At 47.8% G+C, this 25,757-nt stretch overlaps 3 protein-coding genes across 4 annotated transcripts; 1 reads left to right on the forward strand and 2 right to left on the reverse strand.

Annotated features, from left to right (window-relative positions):
- Window positions 1–578: 578 nt before the first annotated feature.
- wizb (WIZ zinc finger b) lies at window positions 579–17,649 on the reverse strand. Its single transcript, XM_035180743.2, has 17 exons — window positions 17,370–17,649; window positions 16,765–16,954; window positions 16,492–16,684; window positions 16,197–16,272; window positions 15,353–15,498; window positions 13,763–15,241; window positions 11,943–12,374; window positions 11,001–11,396; window positions 8,365–8,511; window positions 7,116–7,655; window positions 6,597–7,037; window positions 5,751–6,257; window positions 5,061–5,615; window positions 4,770–4,981; window positions 2,905–3,157; window positions 1,698–1,863; window positions 579–1,278 (listed from the first exon to the last, which is right to left on the reverse strand). Exons 2-17 carry the CDS (start codon window positions 16,852–16,854, stop codon window positions 918–920), a joined length of 5,994 nt encoding a protein of 1,997 aa, XP_035036634.2. The 5' UTR covers window positions 16,855–16,954; window positions 17,370–17,649; the 3' UTR covers window positions 579–917.
- A 624-nt stretch (window positions 17,650–18,273) lies between these two features.
- pglyrp6 (peptidoglycan recognition protein 6) lies at window positions 18,274–21,391 on the reverse strand. 2 transcript variants are annotated; one of them, XM_035180745.2, is made up of 6 exons: window positions 21,227–21,391; window positions 19,445–20,257; window positions 19,152–19,362; window positions 19,059–19,063; window positions 18,769–18,974; window positions 18,274–18,400 (listed from the first exon to the last, which is right to left on the reverse strand). In XM_035180745.2, the coding sequence occupies exons 1-6, from the start codon at window positions 21,294–21,296 to the stop codon at window positions 18,383–18,385; spliced, it is 1,323 nt and encodes a 440-aa protein (XP_035036636.2). In that variant the 5' UTR covers window positions 21,297–21,391; the 3' UTR covers window positions 18,274–18,382. The 2 variants fall into 2 exon arrangements, with proteins under 2 accessions (XP_035036636.2, XP_035036635.2); XM_035180744.2 differs by having other exon boundaries at window positions 18,769–19,063; window positions 21,227–21,390.
- A 1,717-nt stretch (window positions 21,392–23,108) lies between these two features.
- trappc5 (trafficking protein particle complex subunit 5) lies at window positions 23,109–25,325 on the forward strand. Its single transcript, XM_035181537.2, has 3 exons — window positions 23,109–23,195; window positions 23,690–23,962; window positions 24,049–25,325. Exons 2-3 carry the CDS (start codon window positions 23,693–23,695, stop codon window positions 24,343–24,345), a joined length of 567 nt encoding a protein of 188 aa, XP_035037428.1. The 5' UTR covers window positions 23,109–23,195; window positions 23,690–23,692; the 3' UTR covers window positions 24,346–25,325.
- The last annotated feature ends 432 nt before the right edge of the window (window positions 25,326–25,757 follow it).

A 25,757-nucleotide genomic window follows, 5' to 3' on the forward strand; every position in this document is an offset into this window, starting at 1 on the left:
AAATAAATAAGAATTTGGGCGACACTGAAAATGGCAGGAAGAAAAATCTCAAAAACACTGTGAACGGAACAAACTTTGTGTGGCGTTGGAACATTTTCTATGGCCCCACTTCTCAGATATAGAAACGCAACTGTGCCTCTGACACGACAGCAGCTCGGCGCTGGAAACAGTAAACTGTGTTTGAGCAGCAACATCACGGAAGGCAAAACGTCAACGGTTCAGTAAAACGGGGGCGAATGGTCGATTGTGTGTCTGTACGTGTGCAGATAAGGTTTCAATAGGTGCTTCAAGCTACATTCAAGCAAAATGTATATTTGGGGGGGAAGTTAATACATAAGAAAGTTAACTCGGGGATCTTCCCTTTTTGGCTGTGCTTCGACTTCTTGCTCCTTTAACCAATCAGAATTAGTTGTTTCAGTAAGTGCTGAGTGACCTCAACGGTAAAAGTGCCTTTTTTAACACTAAGTGTTACCACATGTTTAAAATCTCAACCACAAGATTAGAGTAAATGTCCTTTAATCTCAGTCCGAGGGGGTGGGGGTAAAGTTTGATTAACCCCTGATTCGCCCAGTGAGCGGGAGGGGGACAACGAGGGTCCGAATCGACACCTTGACATTCAAGATAACCAAGAAACGCAAAAAACATAAGTTCGTCTCTCCTTATAACCTTGGACAGTTCCCACAATCCCCGGCGTGCGGATAAGCCAGGAGGGCTTCGTTCCCACGGTAACGGGACTTAGGAACAGCCCAGGAAGCTACTTCAAAGGTGCTCGGGGGTGCGAGGGCTCTTTGGAGACGCTCGTCCACAACAACACTTTGTGAAGGCCAACGGAAAGAGACAGATGGACGAAAAGAAGGCGTGAAGGCAGGAGGAAACAAGACGGGGTGAAAAACCGACAGTGAGCGATGACTTTGAGCTTACACCATCTGGGGGGGGAGGGGGAGGGGAGTGGGAGAAAGGGCGGGCTGCTCCTCCGAGACCTTTACGACCTCTGTGGCAGTGGCGGTGCGGGCACACTCGGCTACAGGCGTAGGGGAGCGGCTGTTAGGTGCCGTGGTGCGGGTCGGGGTGGAGGTGAGGGCCGGCGTGGTGGAGGTAGAGGTGGAGGCCGGGGCGGAGGCCTGGGCCGGGTCGTCGGCCGGGGGGGCCGGGGGTTCAGCGGAAGCCGCTCTGGGAGCAGCAGGCTTGTTGTAGTTCATCTTGAGGATGTGCTGCTGGAGGTGTCTGATCCAGTCCTCCTGCACCGACAGCGGACCGTGAAACTCCACCTCGCAGAACCTGACGGAGACGGAGACACACACAGTTGAACCAAATGCCACCGACGCTGTGAATTCACCGGCGGCAGCCATCACGGCTCCTGCAAAGTTCTCTCACAAAGAAACTAAATGAAATCTGATGCTGTTGAATTCGCCGCCTCCCTCGGGAGCGAGCGGCTCTGTTAAAAAACTTTTGTGCTGCAGTTATATCAGAACATAAGAACTCATTCAGGGCGAGTGAAAATCCCAAATGGTCCACTCGTCCCAGTGTAGTGCATTAGTCCTGTACGGTTCGGGGGGGGGGAGCGGTGTGGGTGGTGATTGCTGCTCGGGGATTAAGGGACCATTTAAAATCTCTGCCTGACACATCCATTACGCAGCCGTCTCACATTCTTCTACTGTTAAATGTTTTTCGCAGCGAGTTGTGCAGGTTTCACTCACCGGCACTTCAGGGTGTAGAACTTGCCCACCAGTTTGACCAGTGGGTAGGAGGGGGGTTTGGGCACCAGGGCGGGGACGGTGCCTGTGCGGGGGGGCTTCGGAGGGCCGCTGTCTCTCTCCGTTCCATCTGGACAAGACGGGTGCTTCAAGGGCCGCCGCTCGAAACCTTCGCAGAGGGAGGAGGTGACATAATATACTTGTATTTAAGTGCATCAGGATAGAGCTGCTGCACAGACTTTGTTTGCAGTCTGTAGCAAAGATTTAACATCTGAAATAAATGGAGGTAGAAGCATATTTAATCTAAAATCACGAGGTGCTGTTGACTTCAGGCTTTGCAAGATAAAGCTGAAACTGTCGTCAGTAGCTTGGTATCTGGAAACTGAAATCAACAGTAGAAATGTGTAAAGATAAGAACAAGTCACTGGAGACAAAGGCCGGCACAGTGCAAACCTTTCGATTCGTTCTCCTGGTGAAACACTTTGATTTCAATGTTTCAAACTGATTATTTGTCCAACTAGTCCAAAGTTGTCCCAAAGTTAAAACTGCTATTGCGTTGCTGCGAGTCTTCAGTCCTCCTGTTCACACTTTGAATATTAATAATATAATAATAATATCGTTTACGCTCTTTAACACTATGTGCTTCCCACACAAAAGACACAAGTAAAAATAACATAAAAACAAATAAAAACAGTCGTAACAGAATAAATAAAAGACTAAAACCACTCAAATTTAAGGATTATTACCTGTTATGATTATAAAAAGTAGAATTGGGTAAAATTTGAGAATGCAATATGATAAATCTACGTTCAAAATTTTGATTTAAAGTAGTTTCTCAGAGCTTTTAAATGCTCTATGCTAAATGCTGCTGTTGGTTGCTGATGCTGATCATTGCAGGTATTTGTTCAAACACAGGGCATCGGCCATATTATAATTGTGACCTGATGATGGCGCTAAAAGGATCCACAAGGTTACTGCTGGATTTAAAACACATTTCGTTTCAATCCATATTCAATTATTTCACTCTAAACAACAGGCATCAATCGTGTGGTGATAATAAAGAAGTCAGTGAAGAGATCGATCAATGTCTGTACATCCAATAGGTTTGTAACCAAGCAACCAAATCATTTGCATTCGTTAAAGTCGACTATTCTGAAGTTGAAGTGCATTTGTACACGTGAGCCAAACCACGAGCTGGATCCTCACGTACCTCTGGGCAGACGGACATTCAGCTCGCTACGTGCCACCTGTGCTTGGAGCGGGAGGCCGCCGGCGAGCCGCGAGAGGCTGGGACTGCTGCAGCCGGGCCTGGCGACGGCGGCCCGGAAGTCGGACCCAGCTTCGACGCCCTCCGTGGCCTTGGAGGAGCCCTGGACGACGTCGCGGCTCTGCGATCGCACCAGGCTCACAGCCAAAGAAGAAGACCACTGCGAGGAGGAGGAGGAGGTGGAGGAGGCTTTCTGCTGTGAGAGGAAGAAAGAGAAGTGTCCTCATCAGCTTTCACCTCACGACACGGAGCTGGTGACGTGATATCGGTGCCTTGTTAATACGAGAACGCTCAGACAGCAAATATATCTCTCAGCACATATTTCTACAGTCAACACTGATCAGTCTGGACAGTAAACATGAAGCTGCAGCTAGAAACCAGTTAGCTTAGCACAAAACTACAAACTTGTGTCTGTTAAATTGTAAACTGACTCTTTGGGTTCTGGTTTGTTGGTCATGGAAAAACATCCAAGACTTTTAAAAGACAATGGATTCAGGAAAATGATTCGTTGCAGCCAGACAACTAATAATTACTTTCATCGTTGCTCCAGCAGCTGACAGGGAAAATGTTAGCAGTGAAATATTTTCCCTTCCTGTAATGAAAACCAGAAATGTTTTTCTGTGTTTGAACACGAGCCACGAATGCTTTGTAGTAAACCACCAGAAATAAAGTATTTAATAGCATTACATTGGACTTTATCTATCATTTTTGGTATTTGTATGTATTATGGTACTTTTATCATGATGTAGTATCTCAAGCATTTGGTAGAAATCTTTATTATAAGAAACATATAAGAAAAAACACCGGTTGTTGTTATCATTGCCCAAAAGGAAAAGAAAAAGCAAACCAAAGATGTTTCCATAGCTTTTTACTTAGTGGGGTTATTAAAGGGTTAAAAGGAATTTTTTCGTTCTGTTAATAAAATTGTGAAAAATTGCTAAATATAATAATATTTCCCAAAAGTCCAAGAGCTAAAAGTAGCTCAACATTTTCCCTGAGAAACTGGAACCATGTTTTTTTTTTCGTTTTTGCGTGATTGCTTGAAACATAATTAGATCAGATTAATTTCTGTCAATCCACTGATCAATTATTCTATTTATATTCTCTGGATGAATACATTTCTAATGGTGCCATCGGTCTCGACTGGGACCTCAGATGTACGTGTAACCGCCCAGTACAAGCAGCCCAATTTTCCCAGTATGAAAAGAAAACGTACAATATGATTACAAGGACGTTTAAAAGGTAATGCGTTCTGTATGTGTGTCACATCCCAGCTCAGGGAAAAGGTGTGACAGTGACGCAAATGCACCAGAAACTAATTCAGGAGGGGAAAAAAAAAAGAAAAAGGAATAATAACACACGTACATTTTTCTTCTATCAGCAGCAAACCATAATTTATCTGAAGATGAAACATAAGCTGCCAGGCACCCGGGTTACTATGGCAACTATCAGGCCAATAGCTGAGTTGTTCTGGCATCTGTCCCCACAGTGGTGGTGCTTTTTTTTCGCAGGGTGTAAAGACACAGGATCTACAGTGAGGCTCAAAGCTGTTAGACAACACGTCTGAAGCTTTCCAAGACAAAATGTCTGTCGAGCCACCGGCTGAGGAATGTTAGATCTCCAAACATGACGCCTGTGCTGAGATGTAGCACAGTGGGTTTTTATCTTTCACACATACTTCACATTTTCTCTCTGAAAAGACAGATTCACATTTGCCACAGTAGATTTCGCTGGAGTGCAGATTAACCCAAATGATGCCTGAGAACTTAGTTGCTGGAGTAAAACAGTTAGTTCCTGCGTCTCCTCACCTTCTTGAGGGAGGAGCGGCTGCCCTGCATGTAGCTCCGGTGCATCTCCAGGACCTTCTGTGGCCGGCTGCGCATCCAAGCGCTGAGCGTCTCGATGGGGGATCCATTTACACACCACTCGGTCACGCCAAACTGCCTCAGGTGGGCCCGTGCGTGGCTGGCCAGAGCCTTACGGTTCTCAAAGTAGAAGCCACACAGCTCACAGCTGGGATCTGAAGTGGAGGAGGAAGAGTCAGTACAAAACTGATGAAGAGTAAAATGAGAAAAGACAAAAACCTGACATCTGCTCACCCTGGTGTCCGTGCTTGTCCGGGGAGGCTTTTCTTTTGTAGGAGAAATCGTGCGGCAGAGGTGAGAAGGTCTTCAGCTGACGTGGAGGAGAGCGGGAGGTCTCAGCGGACTGGGCCTCCTCGGACAGGGGCCTCTTGCCCAGCGGGGACATCCTGAAAAGCTTCCCAGCAGGTGGCGTCCCAGATGGGCCCATGGACCCCAGCCCCTGCTTGTGGAGTCTCGAGCCCGACTGCAGCAAACTGAGAGGAGATTTACGGTACTTGGACGAGTGATAGCCCGAAACACCCAAACCCTCTGAGCTGCTGGCGCCCTCCCACCGGTTGGCTCCCTGGCTCGACTCCTTCTTCACTCCCAGGTCGGAGGAGGAGCTCACCCCTCTCTTGTGCATTACCTCCTTGAGGGTGTCGATAGGCGAGCCGTTGACGGACCACTCTGTGATGCCCATCTGGCGCAGGTGGGAGCGGGCGTGGCTGGAAAGGCCTTTACGGTTTTCAAAATATTCCCCGCAGAACTCACAGCGGATATCCCTTGTTGGCTCGACCTCATGGGCCATGGCTGAGGAAGAATGAGAAGATATTTAATGTACAGACGCAACAACACAGGTCTGACAACATCAATACTCTCATCTAACTCTTAGCTAAACAGGAAAAGTGTCAACTATTCCCTTAAATCACTAAAAGACAACGTTACCCAAGTTGAGGGGGAACGAATTGTCCGCGCTGCTCCAGGTGCAGCCCAGAGGTTCAGCGGAGAAGCTCCCAGATCTCCCCACAGCTCCAGGCGTGGTGACCTCCAGCTGCACCGGCTCAGGCTTCAGCTTGAGGATTAGCCCACCAGAGGACGTCGGTGGAGCCGAGCCCGATTTAGATACGGTGGGCTGGGGAGGACTGGAGGGACGGGCGAAGGTGAAGGGCAGGCGGCTGAGGAGCGTGGCTGAAGGAGAGGAGGAGGTGGACAGAGGAGAACGAGGGGGTCCCGGCGAGGATGGAGGCGGAGTTTTGAGCGGTTTTAGAGGAAGGGCACAGGGGAGGCCCCGGCGTGTGATGATCTCCCGCAGGGTGTCGATCGGGGAGCCGTTTACAGACCACTCGGTGATGCCCATCTGGCGCAGGTGGGAGCGGGCGTGGCTGGAGAGGCCTTTGCGATTCTCAAAATACTCCCCACAGAACTCACAGCCTATTTCCTTTGGAGGGTCACCTGAGAGTTGATGTGTTTGACAGAAAAACAATTACACACCTCATCCAACATGTGTGTCAGACGTGCACTGAACTCCGGATAATCTCCAGACATTCTCCAGAAGAGTGAGGAGAAAACAGCTGGAGATTATCTGGAGGATTCGAGCAAGTGGGCGGATTGACGACGTTTCTAACGCGTGATGGACGCAAAAAGGAAAGAAAACATAAATGATGCAAATTATCTCAGGATGAAAAAGAGGAGAGATACACAGGGTGATATTAGATATTTAAGATATAAATACATTTCTGTGTTGTAAAAGATTCACCACGTTCTTAAATGTGGTGTCATGGCAGCACTTACTGTGTGGAAGCGCCATGAGCTCGCCACTGCTCAGGCGGAAGAGCTGCATGGAAGAAGACTTGTGACGTTTGGCAGGCGGGCTGAGTAAGGACGAGGTAGCTTTGGACGTCGACCCTCCTCTAGCCGTGGTCACCTTGTAGAGGAGGGATGACGGGGGGGAGGAGGAGAGGCTCAGCATGGACAGCTTCGGGGAGGAGAGCGTGGTGGCGTGGCCCCGCGACTCTGTGAGGCCGTCAAGCGTCAACGTACTGGTTTTGTGCTTGAAGTCGTCGCTGTCGATGAGCTGGTTCAGGAGGTCGATGGGCGAGCCCTTGGACTCGGAGTACTCCACCCCAAAGTGCCGCAGGTGGGCTCGAGCGTGGCTGGACAGGCCTTTCCTCGTCTCAAACCAGGCGCCGCACAGCTGACACACAATGTCCTTGTTGGGGTCGACCTCCAGCGCTGCACATGGAGGAGAAACAAAACAGTGTGATCTCTACAGTGTTATCAGGGAGTCAGAGCGAGGGCGGCGACACTTACTGAGGTTGAGGGGAGCGTCGTTCTCCTGTGGAGCCCAGAGCGGTTTGGCTGCTGTGACGGTGGAGGAGAGGGTCGAGGTCAAGCCCTTCATTCCCCCGGCCTTGTGCTCCGGGGAGCGCAAGGGGGAAGACACAGGCAGCAGAGAGGAAATGGGGGCTTTTCTCACTACTGAGGAAGGGGAGCCGGAATGAGGCGGCGCTGGGGAGGCACCGGGAGAAGGTGTGGGCGTGGAGGAGGAAGAGCGCGGCACCGCTTTCACTGCTTTGGCCAGGAGGGAGAGAGGGATCGGTTTCTCGTCCATGTCGACTAAATCCCCATCTTTCTGAGGAGCGGGAGCGGAGGGGCCCTTGGCTGAGAGGGGCGAGCTTATTTGGCTGTCGATGTTGCGCTCCTTGGCAATTTGGTAGAGGAGGTCGATGGGTGCGCCGCTGCTCTCCGAGACGCTGATGCCCAGCTGGCGCAGGTGAGAGCGAGCGTGGCTGGACAGTCCCCGTCTGGTCCCGAACTGAGCTCCGCACACCTCACACTTCAAGTTGTGCTCTGCGAAAGAGGCAAAGAGCAGCTGATGAGACACGATACGAAACTTACAAATATCTGTTATCACAAGCTGCTTTCAGACATGCACTGAATCTCCAGACGTTCTCCAGAGGGGCCGTGAGAACGCAAATGTCCGAGAGGCTCTGGATATTCTCTGGAGTTTCACCGCGAGTGGTTGTGTTGATGAAAAACATACAAAATTAAAATATCTCAGGATGAAAAAGCGATGCCACACACGTAGAAGACACCGACGAAGATGTCAAAGAGAGCTTTAGGTGATAAGGGCCGAGAAAGGCCTCTGGAGAAAGTCTGGACCCGATAGTTCCCTGGAGTTCATGTCTCAAAACGACTATTAACATTCTGTCGATGCAGCAATAACACAAAGTTTGCAAAGCATCAGCAGGTGGCTCAGGTTGTTTTAGAGGCCACAGAAATCCCAGAGGACACGTCACCTCACTTACCCTCCCTGTCTACCTCCAGTCTGCAGGACCAGTGTGAGAGACGCTCTGATTAGCCCTTAAATACCTTTGTCTCCCTCTCAGGATTTCCCTGAGGACACCCCTGCCTGGCGGGAGTTTTTGCGACGCCTCGACGCCGACCCGAGGGTCAGTTTTACAAATTTCCCCGCTGACAGCTGCGATAAGATTCGGCCGTAGCAAATCCCACATCCTGTCAACACCCTGGGGTCGGCGTTCCCATATTTATCTCTCACCCTTGGCGTCTGCATCCTCCGCGGGAGAGATGCCGTCCGTCTCGGCGCCGCACAGCCCCGTCCTCTCCGGGCTGGAGCTCAGAGCGTCCAGAGCTGAAGGCTGCGGCTCCTCCTCGTCCTCTTCATCAGCAGCCTCCTCCTCATCCCCTACAACACAACATCCACATGAGTGTGCCACGTTAATTACACCAATTAAAGCGTCTGTGACGATAAATCACCTCGAATGAAACAATGTCGTCTGAGGACCGGGTCTCGGGATCAGATTGGATTTGCGTCAGTCGTATAAAGATTGTGTTTTCTGGGATGGAAATAAAAGACGGATGCTCATTCCCTATAATTTCTCAGTCCCTGCAACAAAAGCACATCTTCTGTGAGGAAAACAATTCAAGTAGCTGATGAAAGCCGGTGACAGAAAAGTAATAACTGGCTCCACTGTAGGAAACGAGCACGGCAGAGAATGGACGGTTCCCCGCAGTCACACATTCCTGGGACAAAAGTGCCATTTTCTGCGACAAATCGTTAAATCAAAAGCGACGTGGAGTCAGACAATGGTTTTTGTCTGGTGGGCGGATCTGCGCGTGTCACTTCATCTCCTGACTGTAAAAGATGTGACACCTCAGGGCGTGAAAAAACACTGAGAGTCACAAAGAAGACGATGCTGAGGAATCAGGGGGGGGGATTTTAGGGAGAAAGTGGATGAGGCGATAAGTTGACTCGCAGGAGAAACGCGGAGCCCCCTTCACCCCGGGGACACGGATACTTCCACTAAAGGAGCGGATGAGTTGTAACGAGATGTGACAAAAAGTTACAATGGTGTAAAAACACGCACAGACGCGTGCACATGAAAGCACAGCGTGTCCCCTATCAGAGATCAAAGCCGAGGAAAATGGCGAGGATTGGGCAACTGGAGGTAAATTCACGGATCCTGCAGCACTGGAGGGTTCGGACGTCACCCCGGACGCGCACGATTAAACACCGACACCAGCGCAAAATGCCCGCGCGTGCATGACGGCCGGTGGGGGGGGGGTGGCAGCGCAAACAATAACAACGAGCGTTCATCTTTTTTTTGTATTATTTTTGGGGGACGTGCACGAGTACCTGCATGTGCGCGACCCTGCCGCTCCGATAAAGACTTTTAATGTCTGGGGCGCGATGTGACAGCGGATGCGGCGCAGGACGCGCAGCCGAGACGCCGCCGTGTGATCCGAGGACACGCGGTGCGCAGGAGCGAGAGCGCGGTACTCACCGGTCCGCAGCCGCAGTGCATCGGACTCCCGGCGGCTGGAGCCAGACGCTTTCTCCGCTATTGTTTGGGTCTGCGGGGAGGTGGAAGCAGCCATTTTGCCCCCATATGCACCGCTAAGCTAAGGCGTGACCAATCGAGTGGAGGCGGAGGTTGGGATGAATGCGCCGAGTGCCACATCTACCACCGGCACCAGGGAGAGCCACTCTCTCTCTCAGGCACACACACACACGCTCACATGCACACGCACACGCACACTAAATGCCTGAACATAAACCCAGGTCTTAAGCCTCAGTCTATGTTTAAAATGGTCCTTACAAAGGTACAAGTATAATTAGACACACACTGATATATATCTATATATATATAAATATATATCTATATCTATCTATCTATCTATATATAAATAATAAATGCTGGAGCTCTTTATCCATCCCGACTAAATTACCTCATTGTTTCACTGATCTGAACCTGATTCTAACTCCAGACATTAGACTGAGTCTGAACCCTCTGACAGAAACATGGACCGACCACGATGTCCTCATAAGGTCAACAAGTCCACTGGTCCTCACAAAGACAGGTTTATAGACATTATAGTAGTACAAATACACACACCTATATCTTATTGAAAACATCTTAACACACACACACACACACACACACACACACACACTATATCTTAGTGAAACACCTTAAAACACACACACACACACACACACACACAAACCTATATTTTAGTGAAACACCTTAACAAACACACACACACACACACCTTAGTTCTAACCCACAAACACACACACCTCTTAGTGAGGACACAATACAAAATGCCCTGAACCCACCACATCTACCTGCAGCACTTCCTCTATCACACATCACTCACACACTTCCGGTTCAGCTGTCAGAGGCAATGTGGGGTTCAGTATCTCGCCCAACCACCTTCTCATTAGTGGACGACCCGCTCTACTGTCTAAGCCACCAAATAACCCCCAGACCCAGGTCTTAACCCTTAAACAGCCATTTCAAGGTGTTTCACTCTCTCTTTACCAAACTGTCCTCAGTCCAATAAAGTCTGACTCAATCACTGGTACCCACAAAGACACAAGAACAAGCAAACACACACACACACACACACACAACCCTCCATCACCATCGTGGGTCAACACGACACAACGGTGCAGGGATGTCACCCGGTTTATATTTTATTCAGAGTGAAAGATTCAAACCAGCATCTGAACCCATACCTCCCACTGCTTTATGTACTGGTAATGGTCTCTAGCTGGGTCTTTATACCCAGACAGGGTCACCAGGTCACGGCTATCGAACACACCAGTGACCAACACACCGGTGATTACAGGTGGACGTGACACACTGTGGATCAATAATGGAAACTTACCGTCACACTCCTCTCCGCCGTCCTCTGTCTTCCAGGTTGGAGGAGATCCCGAAGGCTCCGCATCACAAATGGCAGCACTCAGCGTCCTTTCACTCTCCTCCCCCTCCAGCTTCACCTGAGTGATTCCCTCCCATTCCTCCTCCTCCTCCTCGTCCTCGTCGTCCTCCTGTGGGGAGACGAGGCTGCGGGGGGGAGCCGTGGGGATCACCAGGTCGGGCCTGCTGGAGAACAACTCCCTCAGGATGTGGATCGGCGAGATGGTGACGTCCCAGTTGGTGATGCCAAAGTCGCGGAGGTGGGCGCGGGCGTGGCTGGACAGGCCGGCGCGGGTGTCGAAGCCGGCGCTACAGAACTCACAGTGCATCACGCTGAAGGTGTCCGGGTCAAAGTTGGCAACTGAGGAGAAGACGGACGATACAAGATTGAGACGTGTGACTGAATGTGCAGATACTTTAAAGCTTATAATCCTTTGAAAATTGTATTTGGTGCCAATCATCAAATGTTAGCATTGGTCATCAAAGCTGTTAGGTTTCAAATAAAGTTGGTGGAAGCCAGAGGGTTGTTCGCATTTAGATCAAAGCAAAGTGCTTTAGCTTTCATCTTTTGCTATTTTAAAAACTTTACGGAGTCCCAAAGAAGTTAAATGATCCAGAAGGGAAATTAAAATGAAAGAAACTTCATACTTTGTGTAGCAGAAACTTTGACCCTCAGAGTCGTTGTGTGTCCATTGAGCGGGACCTGCGCCCCCCCCCTGTAGTAACCACATCTAAAAGCAGGTGATGAATGTACAGGATCTTTTTCAGCTTGACCCAAGTTGTTCTCACACACACTAAGATCAGAGTCATTATTCAAAGTATATTTTAAGGCATTTTCTGCTTGTGTTACAAAATGTGCTCAGACAAAATCAACGTAATAAAGAAACACCTGCAACAAGCCGCTGACCTTTTTTCTTCTTCTTCTGATACGAGAACTTCCTCTCAATCGCGTTGACTTCCTCGGGGGAGATGAAGTGACGCACGTTGTAGCTGACACCCACTCGGTTCAGGTGGCCTCTCACGTGATTGGCGAGCCCGATGCCGTTGTGGAATCGATCGGGGCAGTAGGGGCACTTCCTCTCCACGCTCTTCAGCGCCTCAAAGTCCTCATCAATCTCGTTGTTCTCCTCGTCCAGGAAGCCCTCAGACAGGAAGCGTCGGACCCGCTCCTCGTCGGTGTCGTCGTCGCTGTCGCTTTCTGCAGGTGCACCAGTGACCCGGCTGCTCCTCCGCAGTGTGATGACCCTTCCCTCTTTCTCTGCTTCCTGCTCGTCTTCGTCCTTCACATTCTTCTTAGGCGGAGGAGAGAATGTCGGACTCTGCTGTGTTGAACAGTCGTCTACAAAGAAAGAGAATAATAAGAATAGTTATTTACATGATTACACGTCCGGGCAGCGCAACACCTGACATGACTGTAAAGAAGCTGCAGGAAGGTGTTGATGCACAGAGTCTTCATGGAAGAGTCGTCAGGAGGAAATCGTACCTGTGACTTCTTGACAAACCATCATCGTTGCCTGAAGTCTGCAGAGCAACATCTGGATAAACCAGCGACGGTTTGAGATTAATGTCCAGAACTCACTGAGATTTTGTGAAGTTCATTCTTCCCACTTTGTTCACTTGGCTTCCAAAGCCACATCTGGCTTATCCAGATGTTGCGTTGCAGACTTCAGATGTGGACTCTTGTGATGTGGCTGCAGATAAGGTTTCCTTCTGATGACTCTTCCATGTTTGTGCATCGACGCTGCAAACTGGGCTCCATCGCTCCTGCGGCTCCTTTACAGCCACGCAGCAGTGAAAAGTCCAGATCGCGTCTCGACCTCAACGATTCCCCTCAACTGAAATCTCCTGAAGACCTTTTGATCGGTGGAAGTTTCAATCTGGAAGCGCTTTGATTTCTTTTGCATAGTTTTGTAGGAATCGGTTAAATGGTTGTTGTCAGCACAAGGTTTGAAGAGTGAGGGAGTTTGTGGAAATGTCATCAACTGAGATCTTCAGAATGAAAATGGGGTCCAGACTTTTACCTTCATTAATATTTCTGATGGAAATTGATTTTTATCTCAGACCTTTTATTTGTTATTTTTGCATTACTTTGCCAAAGACAGTGATGTACCAATTTGTCTTTGTGAGTTCATTTACTGTTTTAACTCAAATAAGTGTATATTGCTTCGTTTGAAAATGCTTCATTTAGCATGATTGTGATTTTTAATAGTAAAAAAACAACAATTTCCATATCCGATTTTATGTTTTTGTGTATTTTGGGTTCCAATATGTTGATAAACTTTATCAAAGTAAAAAAAAACTTTTTCTCTCTCAGGTTCTTTGACTAAGCAGTTTTCAGACGTGAACTCAGAAGAATATCTGCACATTTGTCTTTGTCTTTCACACAAACAACACAGCAGGAGATTCTCCGCTCAGACGCGTTTACAACAACACAGAAATCTCCAGAGAATTCAGCTGAAGGATGTTTCAGCATATATATATAAATATATGTATAAATTCAGCTGCAGAGATCACATGTGTTTGTTTCCAGCACATTGACTCTGGCCCTCAACACCAAAAGCTCTCTTGACATCTTCGTCTGCATCTTCTACGTGTACGGCTCCACCTTTTCATCCAGAGATATTTGTATTCTTTGTGTTTTTTCATTTTGCGTCTCAGCATCTCCGGCTGTTTTCTCACATGAGCTCAATCAGACATTCTCCAGAGTTTTTAGTCAGAGAACCTCACCTGTGTCCGATCGCCCCCTAGTGAAACGCTTCACTCCTGCAGGTGAGCCGACCTCTCGTCCGGACGCTTCGGTGTCAAGCTCTGAGTTCTGATATTCATTCAGCTCTTCTTCTTCACTCCGCGGCTGCGTGTCCTCATCCAATCTGTGAGAAAACTTAGCCGGATCTGTCCAGGTCTTCCCTCTCCGGCTGAATCTCCTGTTCCCGACCACCAGGCTCGTGGGCCGAGCAGCTGCACCGTCCGATGCTGTGTTGTCCTCGGACGCGGCGACAGGTTTAGAAATTCGAGCGACCATATCAGTCTTTGAGCGGCGGCCAGTCTCATTGTCGGAGAACTGTCCCGGGTGTGCAAGTTTGTGGTGTTCCCTCAGTACAGTGTCACTGGAGGTCCGGAAGGCACAATGACCACAGGCCAGGGAGGTGGACATTAGACGTAACGGGGACCCAGGAGGCGACGAGTCCGCCTGGAGGACGTTTCTCTTCCTGTTGTGGGTCTTTGAGTGATTGGCCAGTGCCTGGGACGTTCTTGTGCTGAAGTTACACTTGGGGCAGACGAAGCGACGGCGGTAGGCAGAGACGGCTCGAGCATGAGCTGGGGATCGAACTGAATTTGGAAGAGTTGCATCGGAGGAAACAACGGCTGGGTCGGCCTCTGGTGCTGAAACTGGGGATAGAGGTGGAGATGTGACCGTTTCTGGGTCTGGAATCAAAACGGGGTCCGGACTTATATTCTTCACCACGTTACCGTCCAACCCTTTTCCATTTTCATTCAGCTTTTCAATCTCCTCCATGATCTTCTCACGGGACTCCTGGTGCCTTTTGCGGTGGTCTGCCAGAGCCAGTCGATTCGGCAGGTTCCATCCACACTCGGTGCACCGGAAACGAGCGCTCTTCCCCAAACGCCGGCCGCCCCCCGACCCGCTCTGACAGTGCTCGACCATGTGCTCCTGCAGATGGACCTGCTTCTTGAAATAAATGCTACATTCCACACAGGTGAAGATCTCTTTACCGAGCCCCAGCCCACTCTCTTCTTCTTCCTCTTCGTCGTCTCTCTTCCCTCGTCCCTCTCCGAAGACGACCTCCTCGAAACCGTACACCCCTCCACCTGGATTCAGCGGTGCCATCTCTGAGGACGTTGACTTCCGGAGACTCGCTCGTCCTGCCTGGTGGCCCGTCTCCGGCACCGTACGCTTCAAGTTGCCAAGTCCGGAGAAAGGCCGGAGCAGCACCCTCTTCTTTCTGCACCGCTGAATGAACGTGCAATGGGCCCAGGGGGCAGGCGGGGGACTCTCTGGGTCGGAGTCCCCAGGGAAGGTGTACACATCTCTATCGGACTCCTGGGTTTCTGTTCCCTTGGGCCTCTTGTCTCCCTCGTCTTCCTCACCCTCCTCCTCCTCCATTTGGCAACTTCCCTTTGGTTTTACTTTGGACAGAAACAGCTCAGCTCCCTCAGATACATTCCAGACTTTGCCGTCTGCCACTGTGAAGACAAAACAGAGGAATTGTGAATGAAAGGAGCCTTGAGATAATAAAAAAAAAGAGAAGATAGCAAGTGTGCAGGCGGATTCAGTTTCTCCCGAGTGGCGCTCACATTCTGCTCGGCCAAGCTGAGCCGCATTCGACTCTTCTGTCTTTGTGCTCTCGTTGGTGTCATCGTGCTCCTCCGGGGGAAACGGATCCATTTTACTCTGCAAGTGCTGCAGTTTTTCAGTTTCTGGGTCGTCCTCGCTATCAAGTCTGGAAGGAAATAAAACATTAAATTCAGCTTTGAACTGATGAAGCATTAGAGTCGCTGCCTGAAATAAGTGATTTCATCACATTATATTCATGACAGATGACGTGTGAGCTCTTATTTCTTATTCTCTGTGCAATAACTACTATCGAGGACAATGAGGTCATGACCTTGATCATTCTGCTGTGAATTAAGTGGGTTTTAGTAAACTGGGTGTAGTGTAAATATAAATATACACATGATATGAATGTTTTACACTGATAACAGAAGTTTTAGAGTCTCTCTATTTAACACTGTTTGCAGACACGAGCTCTGGAAACTGGAGCATTGGGTCCAAACATTCTCCAGTTTGTCCTTCACATGCAGCAGGAGATTGTCCAGGTCACAACAATGGGAACATTCAGGTGAGGGGTGAGAGGACGTGACGCGCAATTCAGCTGCGGGAAGCTCGGCGTTGGTTGTTATCACCAAACACAGAAATGTAAAAGAGGAGAAGATGCCAACGAAGATGTCAACTTGGAAAGACGAGGAGCTTTTGGGGATAAGGGCCAATGTCGGCTCTGCCCAGGCTCCACCCCTCTCCTATTCCTGAGGTTGTGAATGTGCCGTGAATTGGACGATCTCCAGCTGCGTTCAGACAAACCCCGGAGCAAATTATCCGAAAACGACTCTTCCTCCTTCGTCTCCTCCTCCTCCTCCTCACCTGAGTCCAGAAGAAGGAGATCCTGGGCTGTGAGCAGCCAGACCATGAGGGTTAGAAAAGTGCTGTAGCTCCTCCTCTGACACGCGACGCCACACAAAACACACAACGACAGAAACATCACCGCACGGCCCAACAGTTAAAATCCACATTTAAAAATACAGTGCATAGATGAGACTACATTTAAAGCAGTAAGGGGACAACAGTGACGGGTGCTGCTCCTCGCTTTGCTGCAGGCGGTGAACACTCCTGAGAAAGCGTGCAACAGGTTTCCAGGAGATATTAAACCACGTGTTACCATCTTGTGTTTCCTTCTCTGAGTCAGAGTCCCAGCTCAGGGAGGAAGGGAAGGCCGAGGACCTGAATCTCCTCTGTGCGTTCCTCCCTGGGTCGGCGCCGGGCTGAGCGTCCTCGGCCTGCGTGGAGCCCTCATCCCCGGCTCGACCCCACGAGCGTTTCAGACCATCTCTCACATTCGGAGAACACGAGGACTAGAAGACATAGTTCCAATAAGAGGGTTTTACTGTTGCATGATGGGAATGAGAGCTCACACATGGATGAGGGGTTTTACCTGTAAGGTGCAGCTGAGGAAGGTTTGTGCTGAGTTGAAGGGTGGGGGCCCATAGCTGGTCCCTGGGGTGAGGGGTCCTTCTGGCTCCATGGTCCCCCAGAGAGCAGTATGGAGTCCCACTGGAGAGCAGCCGGCCTACATTGTGCAGCCTCCTCCTCTTCTTCAGGAAACATTCACACATGAACACACACTGCAAACACAAATCAAAAGTTTTACAGACCCTGGAGCTGCAGGGCACAGAAACGTTCACGAAACAGCGAAGCAGAGTCGGACCTGCAGAGGCTGTGGTGCCAGCTGCAGGTTTTCTGGTAGTCTGACCTATTTTCTCTGCTCTTAAAGAATGAACTGACGCCCAGATGGTTACATAAATAAGTGGCCTTTATATTCAGGCCCATATCCTCCCCTGCTGCCCCTCTAAAAAACAGGAAAATGTCCGGGTGGATGAAGGTGTCCCACGGGCTCTGCCCAGAGGACGCGTCTGTCATCGATCCAGCGTGTGTCAGGTGAGTGTTGTGAAATAATGCATCCGTGCACGGAGGTCTCAACAACTCTAAACGCGTAGAAACTGCATTCCCCCCCCACACCTCCCCTCCACAGATACTCACAGGAGTCGGCCTGGTTGTTGCGGATCGCGGGGCAGAGGAGAGGCAGGAGCGGCGGGCTGCTCAGGCGGGGTTCGGCATGATCTCAGGACGGAGCCGAAGCCTTTCACGGGCCCGAGACGATGCCGTCACACCGGGGAGTGGGGGGGGGGATTCACTGCCGCCGGGGCCGGAGTCGCTGCGTGAGCCGCCGCTCGGGCTTCGGTGCACGGATCCCGTGGAGATGCCAGACCGAGCAGGACTCCATGTTATTTGGCTGCGGGCGCGCCACGGCTGCTGCGTGCGTAACGTCGACGGGGAGGGTGACGAGAAGAGTTTCCACAAACCCGCGGACTGCAAGTTTATTAACTCCGACTTTCACCTTTTAGAACACGCACGTTAATGTCACGTCTTTGTTAGGACGTTTCTACGAGGATGGAAAATCTCTCTGCTTATTTGAAGCTTTTATATTTAATAACACGGTGGGAAAAAAAAAAAGACATTTCATATTGTGCCACAGTGATAATAACACTTAATAATATTTTTGTATAAGTGTACAAATACTGTGTTAAATGTCATTTATGTCTATTTTACAGTCAGTTACAGTTTATATGTGTCTCACATGTTAACTCGGTATTTAATAAGATGTAAACTCAACGTGTTGTGGGTTCCTCCCTGTGTGTTGTGTTCAGTTGTGTTGAGTTTAATTAGTTTGTGTAACAACATTCCTTAAATACTTTAAATCAATAAAAACCTCCAACTGCTCATTATTACGCCTTCAGATAGCGCCCTCTACTGATCGCAGGTGGGACTGTGTCATTGTTCAGGCCTTTTTATTAAATTTAGAAAAATCTGCAACTAAATCTTTAATGGGAACAAAATGGAAATCATATAAGTACAAATACCTCATTAAGAACAGGACGGAAGTAAATGTAATTTTGCCTTTATTGAAATATTGTTTATTGTGTTCAATGGGAAATTATACATTCATAACATATTTATTGGTGAAGTTCTTCTTCTTCTTGTGGAGTTGATCATCAATTCTTCTTCACCTCCTGAAATTAAATATGAAGGAAAATAAGTGAAACGTCCGATCATTTATATGATTTTATATATATTTATATATATATATATATAATATATTATTATTTATATATATATATATCATTTATATGAGCATGTGAAAGAATTCTTCTGGAGGAGGATGACGTCTGCAGCTGAATTATTTATTCTCACTACCAGAGGAATCATCACAAATCTCAGCTGTCTTTGCAAAACTGAATATTTTAATCTCACCAAACCGTTGCTGTGTCTTCTCGTGTGGGTTGAGCACGTGTGTCTATTTCAATATCTCATACATAATGCACAGATACAGAATACATCACTGTGCAACACAGTTTATCAGTATATTCCTCCTACGTACCCCAAAGTGCTCCCAGCTTGTGATCTCCTTATAGAAGGCGTCTCCAGGACAGGACGTGTTCACCACCTGTCTGTGGCCCTGCAGGGTGAAGTTGGCCTTCAGTCGCCCACCGCCGACAGCGCAGGACGCCAGCTGATCTCTCACCAGCCCCATGGAATGCTGGGAAGGCAGACTGCTGGCGTAGTCTCCGATGAAAGAAACCCCGAAGCCGATGGAGTTGTGTCCCAGGGTGTGAGCTCCTCGCCAGTGCCAGCCCCGGCCGAGGTAGATGTGTCCGTCTGAGCCGGCGACGAAGCTTCAGGGGGATCAGAGTTGTAAGTCGTTGTCACACTTTCACAGATGAGCATGTTTGATACAGATGTGTGACGTCAGACAGCTGTTACCTGTATCCTATGTCGTCCCAGCCCCTGTCCACCTGGTGGAAGCGCTGCATGGAGCGCATGTCTGCGGAGCACTGCTGGAAGGTGAGGCAGGGCAGCCCGGGGGAGTGAGTGTGGTGGATGTACATGAAGGAGAGAGGCAGCGACAGGTTGGTGGGGGTTCCTCTGTACGGCTCCGCACCCCACATACACCGAGGGATGATGGGGGGGCAATCTGAAACAGATGTGAAACCACAGCTGGTTAGCGGCTCACCACAGAATTGCCTCACTTCCTGTGTGTGGTCTCGTGCTCTCACCCACGAACATGTGGACGAACTCCTTCATTCCCTCCTTCACCGCGGCCGTCAGCTGCTTCCTCTCCTTCAACTCCATCTTTGACTTCCTCTCCAGTCTCCGCTGCAGCTCCACTGACTTCATCACATGTCTGACCAGCGTCGGAGGGACCAGCAGCTCCCTGAAGTTCCCCCTGCGACGGCGGCTGATGAGGCGCGGGGCGGCGTCCAGTCCTTCCCGGTCCAGCTGGTGACAGTAGTACTCTGTGAGCAGACTGCTGAGCCTGACGGTTCTGGCCTCCATCCCCAGAATCACTCCATCCATGCCCCCGTTGACGTGAGCGGTGGTGAGCAGAGTGGGGGTGTCGGAGAGGGTGAAGACGTGCGGAGAGGTCAAACTGTCCCAGCAGCCGTCCGGCCCCAGACGCTGGCTGAGAGGAGAGCTGTGCCTGAGCGACCGGCCGAGGTCTCTGGCCAGGGTGAGCTGGTACAGACCCCGAACACGCTCACTCCGCTTGGACAGGAAACCGGCCTCGATGCCCAGGAGCAGCGGCCTGAGGGCAACGCTGGTGCCATCAGAGGTCAGAACCACGCCCTCCTCCCTGGCATCATCGGTCACCCTGTACGGCACAGTCTTCCTGATGTAATCCAAGAGGCGGGTGTCCATCTCAAAACCACTGGAATCCACATCTCCAAGGAAGTGCTGGATGAATGGATCCCTCAGACCAGCTGCCCAGCGCAGCCTCTGCAACACAGCGACTGGGTCGGCCCCGGGGACACCGTCCTCCAGCTGCTTCACCGCCGCGATGAAGTCGTCCATGTGCCGGGACACTGAAGCTGCAGACGATATAGAGAAAAGCACGTGATGTGTCTAGAGGGATCATCGTCACGGTCTCACACGTGTCTGATCTTTTAATTCCCTGTTTACCTTCTGAGCAGCTGGAGATCTCTACAGTCTGCTGTCACTGACACAAGGAAACGAGTCTCTTGTGATGTTTTATTGTCATATATGCACTTCTGTATTTTAACCGTTTGTTCTCTGTGGTACTTGAAAAGGGCTTTATACATGAAGTTCTTATTGTTATATAATATCATAAAAGTATATGTAATATTATGCAGTTCCGTTTCCTTCAGTTTCAGAATGAGACAAGCTGTGTTTACAAAGTGTTTTTATTACTGTGGATTTATTATCCTCTTGACTTTCATGTCAATAAATCCATTAAACTAACTGGAAAAAAAACTGTCTCAGCCATTGCACGTGTTTGAAGTTAATTCGGCTTTATAAACTTTTCTAAAATACAGTGAAAACACTTTTAAATGGATTTGTCTTGTGCTCAGGATTTAACTGTGAAGGAAATATTGGTGCAGAGCAACTTGTGACGATGACATTTGTACACACAGAAAATACTCACACGTGTATCAGTACATCAATATAAGTGTATCAATAAATCCGATAAATTCCATTGTCACATGTGCTCAGTGGCTTTGCACCAATCGAACCTTCAGATATGTAGATTTGTAGAATTGTGCAGAATTGATCTGTTAATTGTTTCCTGAGTCAGTTAATTGTACAGATGTGTGAATATTAAAAGAGAGAGATCCTGTTGACATGAGGCTCCACACACAGACCCAGATGTTTGTGCTGCATGAGGAATTATCTGATGCAAACACAAGACGTGTGGACTTACACAGATCGTATTATTGTCAAAGTAGATCAACCATTAAGAGTCTCATCTGAAAAAGTATCAAAGTAATGGACCAAATAAAACATCAACACACACAATGCAGCTGTAGATATGTTCTGACCTTCTGTGTCGTAGGTGCTGCTCATGACCACAACAAGGGTCAGAGTGAGTCTCCAGCAGGTTGGATCCATCCTGAGCCTCCAACACCTTCAGCTCCGAGCCTCGAATGTCTCTCACCTCCTTTCCTCCCCCTCTCATTTATAGACGTTCATATGCAGAGTATGTGGGAGGTTATGTAACATGTACACATGCTGTAGATACGTCCGTCTTTCATCAGCTGGCGTGGCTCCGTGAGAAAACCAGCACCTGCGGCTGTGGACCTGACCGCTCAAGGCCTCTTCCTCTGCAGCGTCAGAGTGACCGACCTGGACATTTTGGAGAAATTCACAACTTCTGTAATTAATCTGTGGCTGCTATTTGTGAAACGCACTCTCTGGGAATACTGGCAGCCAACAGCCGACTGAGGATTGTTGTACAAACCCCTGGCACTCCTCTCTGTGGCAACGTGTGTCTTCTTGTCCATGTTCAGAAAACACAGAGCACAACCGAGGAAGTCCCGTGAATCACATGTTTGCTGTTTGTGTGGCAGCAACCGAAACGTATCTGATTCCTTCATTAATGATTTATATATATATATAAACTTTATATTTGCAGATATGAGACATTGTTTGAAGATCTGTCGCAGTTCTGTGTTGTAGGTGATATCAGTGTTTACCTCAGACGATACAACCAGCTCTGCTCCCAGTATAAACTACATTCACAACCATTATGGACTGCACTTCAACACTTCAAGTCTCAACTGTGCTGTATTCATCTGTCTGTGCAATTCACTCACTGCAAATATCCTCACACTGCACATATTCCTCCCTGTCTTTACACTGTATAAACTAGTTTAATTACATTCATAAGTTTCTATCTATTTATTTATATTCCCTTCACTTGAGTATTGCATGTTACTTAATACTTGCTGATGTAATACTGCAAGTTTCCCCATCGTGGGAAGGATTCTCTCATGTGTGTGGTCTTAAATGAGGACAGGAACGGGAAGTGCACAGTGTTTGGTTCTGCTGGAAAATACATTGCAGAAATGTCAAAGTACTTTTGTCTTTAACCTATGTAGATTTTTTTATGGGGAAGAACGAAAGAGAGAGAGAAAAGCTGACAAGACTAAAACAAGAACATGAAAAATAAATATATACAGTTTTTTAGGGCTCAGGCTGTAGATTGAAACGAAACTTTTTAGTCAAATACAAATGTGACTAAAAACATTAACAATATTCTGCTTTACCTGAGTCGTTAGGTTCGATTTTTGTGACCTTTCAACGTATTGAAACTAAAATAATCCTGCAGGCTAACTCGGGTTCTTTTGTGTTTTTCCCACTGATCTGTACGTTTAATTAAAAACAAATGAATGTGTAAATGTTCAGTCTCGCATCCTTCACAAAATCCTCCTCCACAGATCCCAGGATACTTAAAACTCGTCTGTTCACAAATACCAGTAGTTAGTGTATCCTCAGCTAACATCTCCACTATAATTCTCTGTCCCTGTTTGTTTTATTATCATTATTAAATAAAAACCTTTCTTGCTTTACCTGTAAAGCCCTTAGTACCTTGAAATCAATGTTATTATTATTATTATTATTATCATTATTATTATTATTATTATTATTATTATAAGTAGTAGTAGTAGTAGCAGCAGTAGTATTAGTACCAGTAGTAGTAGTAATTAGTAGTAGTAGTATAAGCAGCAGTAATATTAGTAGTAATAGTAGTAGTAGTAGCAGTATATATTAGTAGTAGTACTAGTAGTAGAAGTAGTAGTAATTAGTAGTAGTAGTAGTAGTAGTAGTAGTAGTAGTAGTAGTAGTATGCACATGTAGGCCAATAATATAATATAATACAAGTACCGCTTCTGTCCACTGGGTGGCGGTATACACTTTACACTGAGGTTAACAGTATTTGAACCCCAGAGGAGCACGAAGAAGAAAAACGAGGAAAACAGGATATAAGCTGATCTTCTGTCAACTGAGGTTTGTTTATAAATGAACGCGACACTTTTATTAAACCACGATAATAGATATTAAACATTATCTGTGTGTGTGTGTGTCTGTGGGTTTGAGTTGTGTAGCCAAATTGTGTTTGTGTTCCTGGAGGAGCTCGCATCGCGGCAGGAAGCGTCAGTTAGCATCTGTAAGCTAGGTGGCTAACAGCTGACTGGGGGCGTCGAAACGCTGAAACTGAGCAGAATAATAAAAACAGCGTTAAACAGCTGATGTTGGTGAAAGTTCATCACATGTGCAGTTTCTGTTCTTTACTGTGAAATAAGATCTACTCTCTTTCAGTCTGATGTCTTACTATCAAGCTTGTTTACGTCTCAATGGCAGCAGATGTTGTTGAGCTGCCTCAGGGTGATGGAAGGTTTTCTGCACCATTTATTATCTGATGTGATATATTTTCATAAAGCGTGTCTGTGCTTCCTTATGAGAATAAATACTAAACTGTGACAACCATCCCTCTTCCACAGGAAATGGACACGCGGTTCACTCGAGGCAAATCCAGCATCCTGGAGCGGCCCCTGACTCGACCCAAGACCGAGGTCAGCGTGAGCGCCTTCGCCCTCCTGTTCTCGGAGATGGTCCAGTACTGTCAGAGCCGCGTGTACTCCGTGTCCGAGCTGCAGACCCGGCTGGCGGACATGGGCCACAGTGTGGGAGCCAGCATGCTGGACGTGCTGGTGCTGAGAGAGAAGAACGGGAAGAGGGAGACTAAGGTTCTGAACATGCTGCTCTTCATCAAGGTGAGCAGATGGGAAATGCTGATGTTGCTTTGAGAGGAAAATAACTTTGTACCTGAAACTTTTTAACTTGTTTTCTGTCCTTTCAGGTTAACGTGTGGAAGTCCTTATTCGGGAAAGAGGCTGATAAGCTGGAGCAGGCCAACGATGATGACAAGACTTATTACATCATAGAAAAGGAGCCTCTCATCAACGCGTACATATCTGTGCCCAAAGAGAACAGCAGCTTGAACTGCGCTGCGTTCACTGCCGGCATCGTGGAAGCCGTCCTCACACACAGTGGGTTCCCGGCCAAGGTCACCGCCCACTGGCACAAAGGCACCACGCTCATGATCAAGTTCAACGAGTCGGTCATCGCCAGGGACAAGGCTCTGGACGGCAGATAAAACACGACTGGAGACACTGGCTGGTTTGGGTTCATCAATACAGGATGAGGATAAGGTCCCGTCATCCAGGTCCCGTCTTGTGTTAGCTGACTGTGACTGATATTCTTTCTGGTAACTGATGTGATGATGAATGGATCTCTGCAACGTACTGAGCCACATCTAGAGCAGAAACGATGCAGCTGATTGGTCCAAACTTCCAGTTTTTTGTGGATCTTCTCACTCACCTCATCAAGTTCCATACATTTGTTTACCTTGCATCACTTTTCATGTGTGGCTCCATGTGAGCTAAAGAAAATACAAAAGTTTGTAACTTCAGGTGAAACAGTGTTTCTCATGAACTCTACTGTTGCTTCATTGTAGATCTGTGCAGCCCCCTCTCTCTTTGGACCATCAGAAAATCAATTAGGTTTCTACCATCCTTCATCATCCTGACCACACCACCACAGATAGACTTCTGTGAGAAGCACTGACAAATGAGAACATAACATGATATTATAATATTAAATTTCTGTCAATAGATCCCCTTCTAAATCCCACACACTGGTGCTTTAATTAAATATCATGACACAAGGCTCTGGGAAATTGTGATACCCCTTGAAACTGCTTTTAGACTTTAAAGAGTCTAAACAATGAATCAAAGAAAAACAACAGATTATTGTTTGCTGTAATTGACTCAAAGTTGGGTGGAGATGAATCTGAATAACAAACAACCTTCTAAATGTTGGCCAATTATTTTCCATGGAGTCGAGAGTCGAAGTTTTGTTTTCTCTTGTTCACTCCACTTCAGCTCAAGCTCTCAAGTTTCATCTCTGTAAAATAGATTCACAGTCTGGTGCAGATACTGAGGTCCTCACTGTTTATTATTATATTTGTATTAATAATATTTAGATTCATTTGTTTCGTGTACGTGTGTGTGCATGCAGAAATTGAGGGTTAAACATGGGGGAGTTTCCATTCCACAAATAAAAGACTTAAAACACTTGGAGAGTTTTATAAGATGACTTCATTGTTTTTGATTGAATACGATTAAGAGAAAATATATTTGAGCTGAATGAATTATTATATCATATTTACCTAAAAGTGGTGTCAATCAACATTTGTCAATTATTGCTTATCATTATTAACACAGTTTTAGTGTCTGTTGGTAATAAAGTAAAAAAGAATGTTACTGTTATTGAATATACTCACACATGTGTATCTGTAGGAATGAAGAAAGAATAATATAATTATATTGTTAATACACAGTATATAATATCCAACTGCAGACAGATGAGGCTGTAGATTAAACTAACTTTATATAATTAATACATATATTTAATATCCCGCTGCAGACAGATGAGCCTGTAGCTCAGCTCTTGTTTTGTTTGGTTGCTAAGCAGCAGCAGCTCGTTGCCATGGCTGCAGACAGCGGT

The sequence above is a fragment of the Hippoglossus stenolepis genome, chromosome 16 (assembly GCF_022539355.2).
Source record: "Hippoglossus stenolepis isolate QCI-W04-F060 chromosome 16, HSTE1.2, whole genome shotgun sequence".
NCBI lineage: Eukaryota > Metazoa > Chordata > Actinopteri > Pleuronectiformes > Pleuronectidae > Hippoglossus > Hippoglossus stenolepis.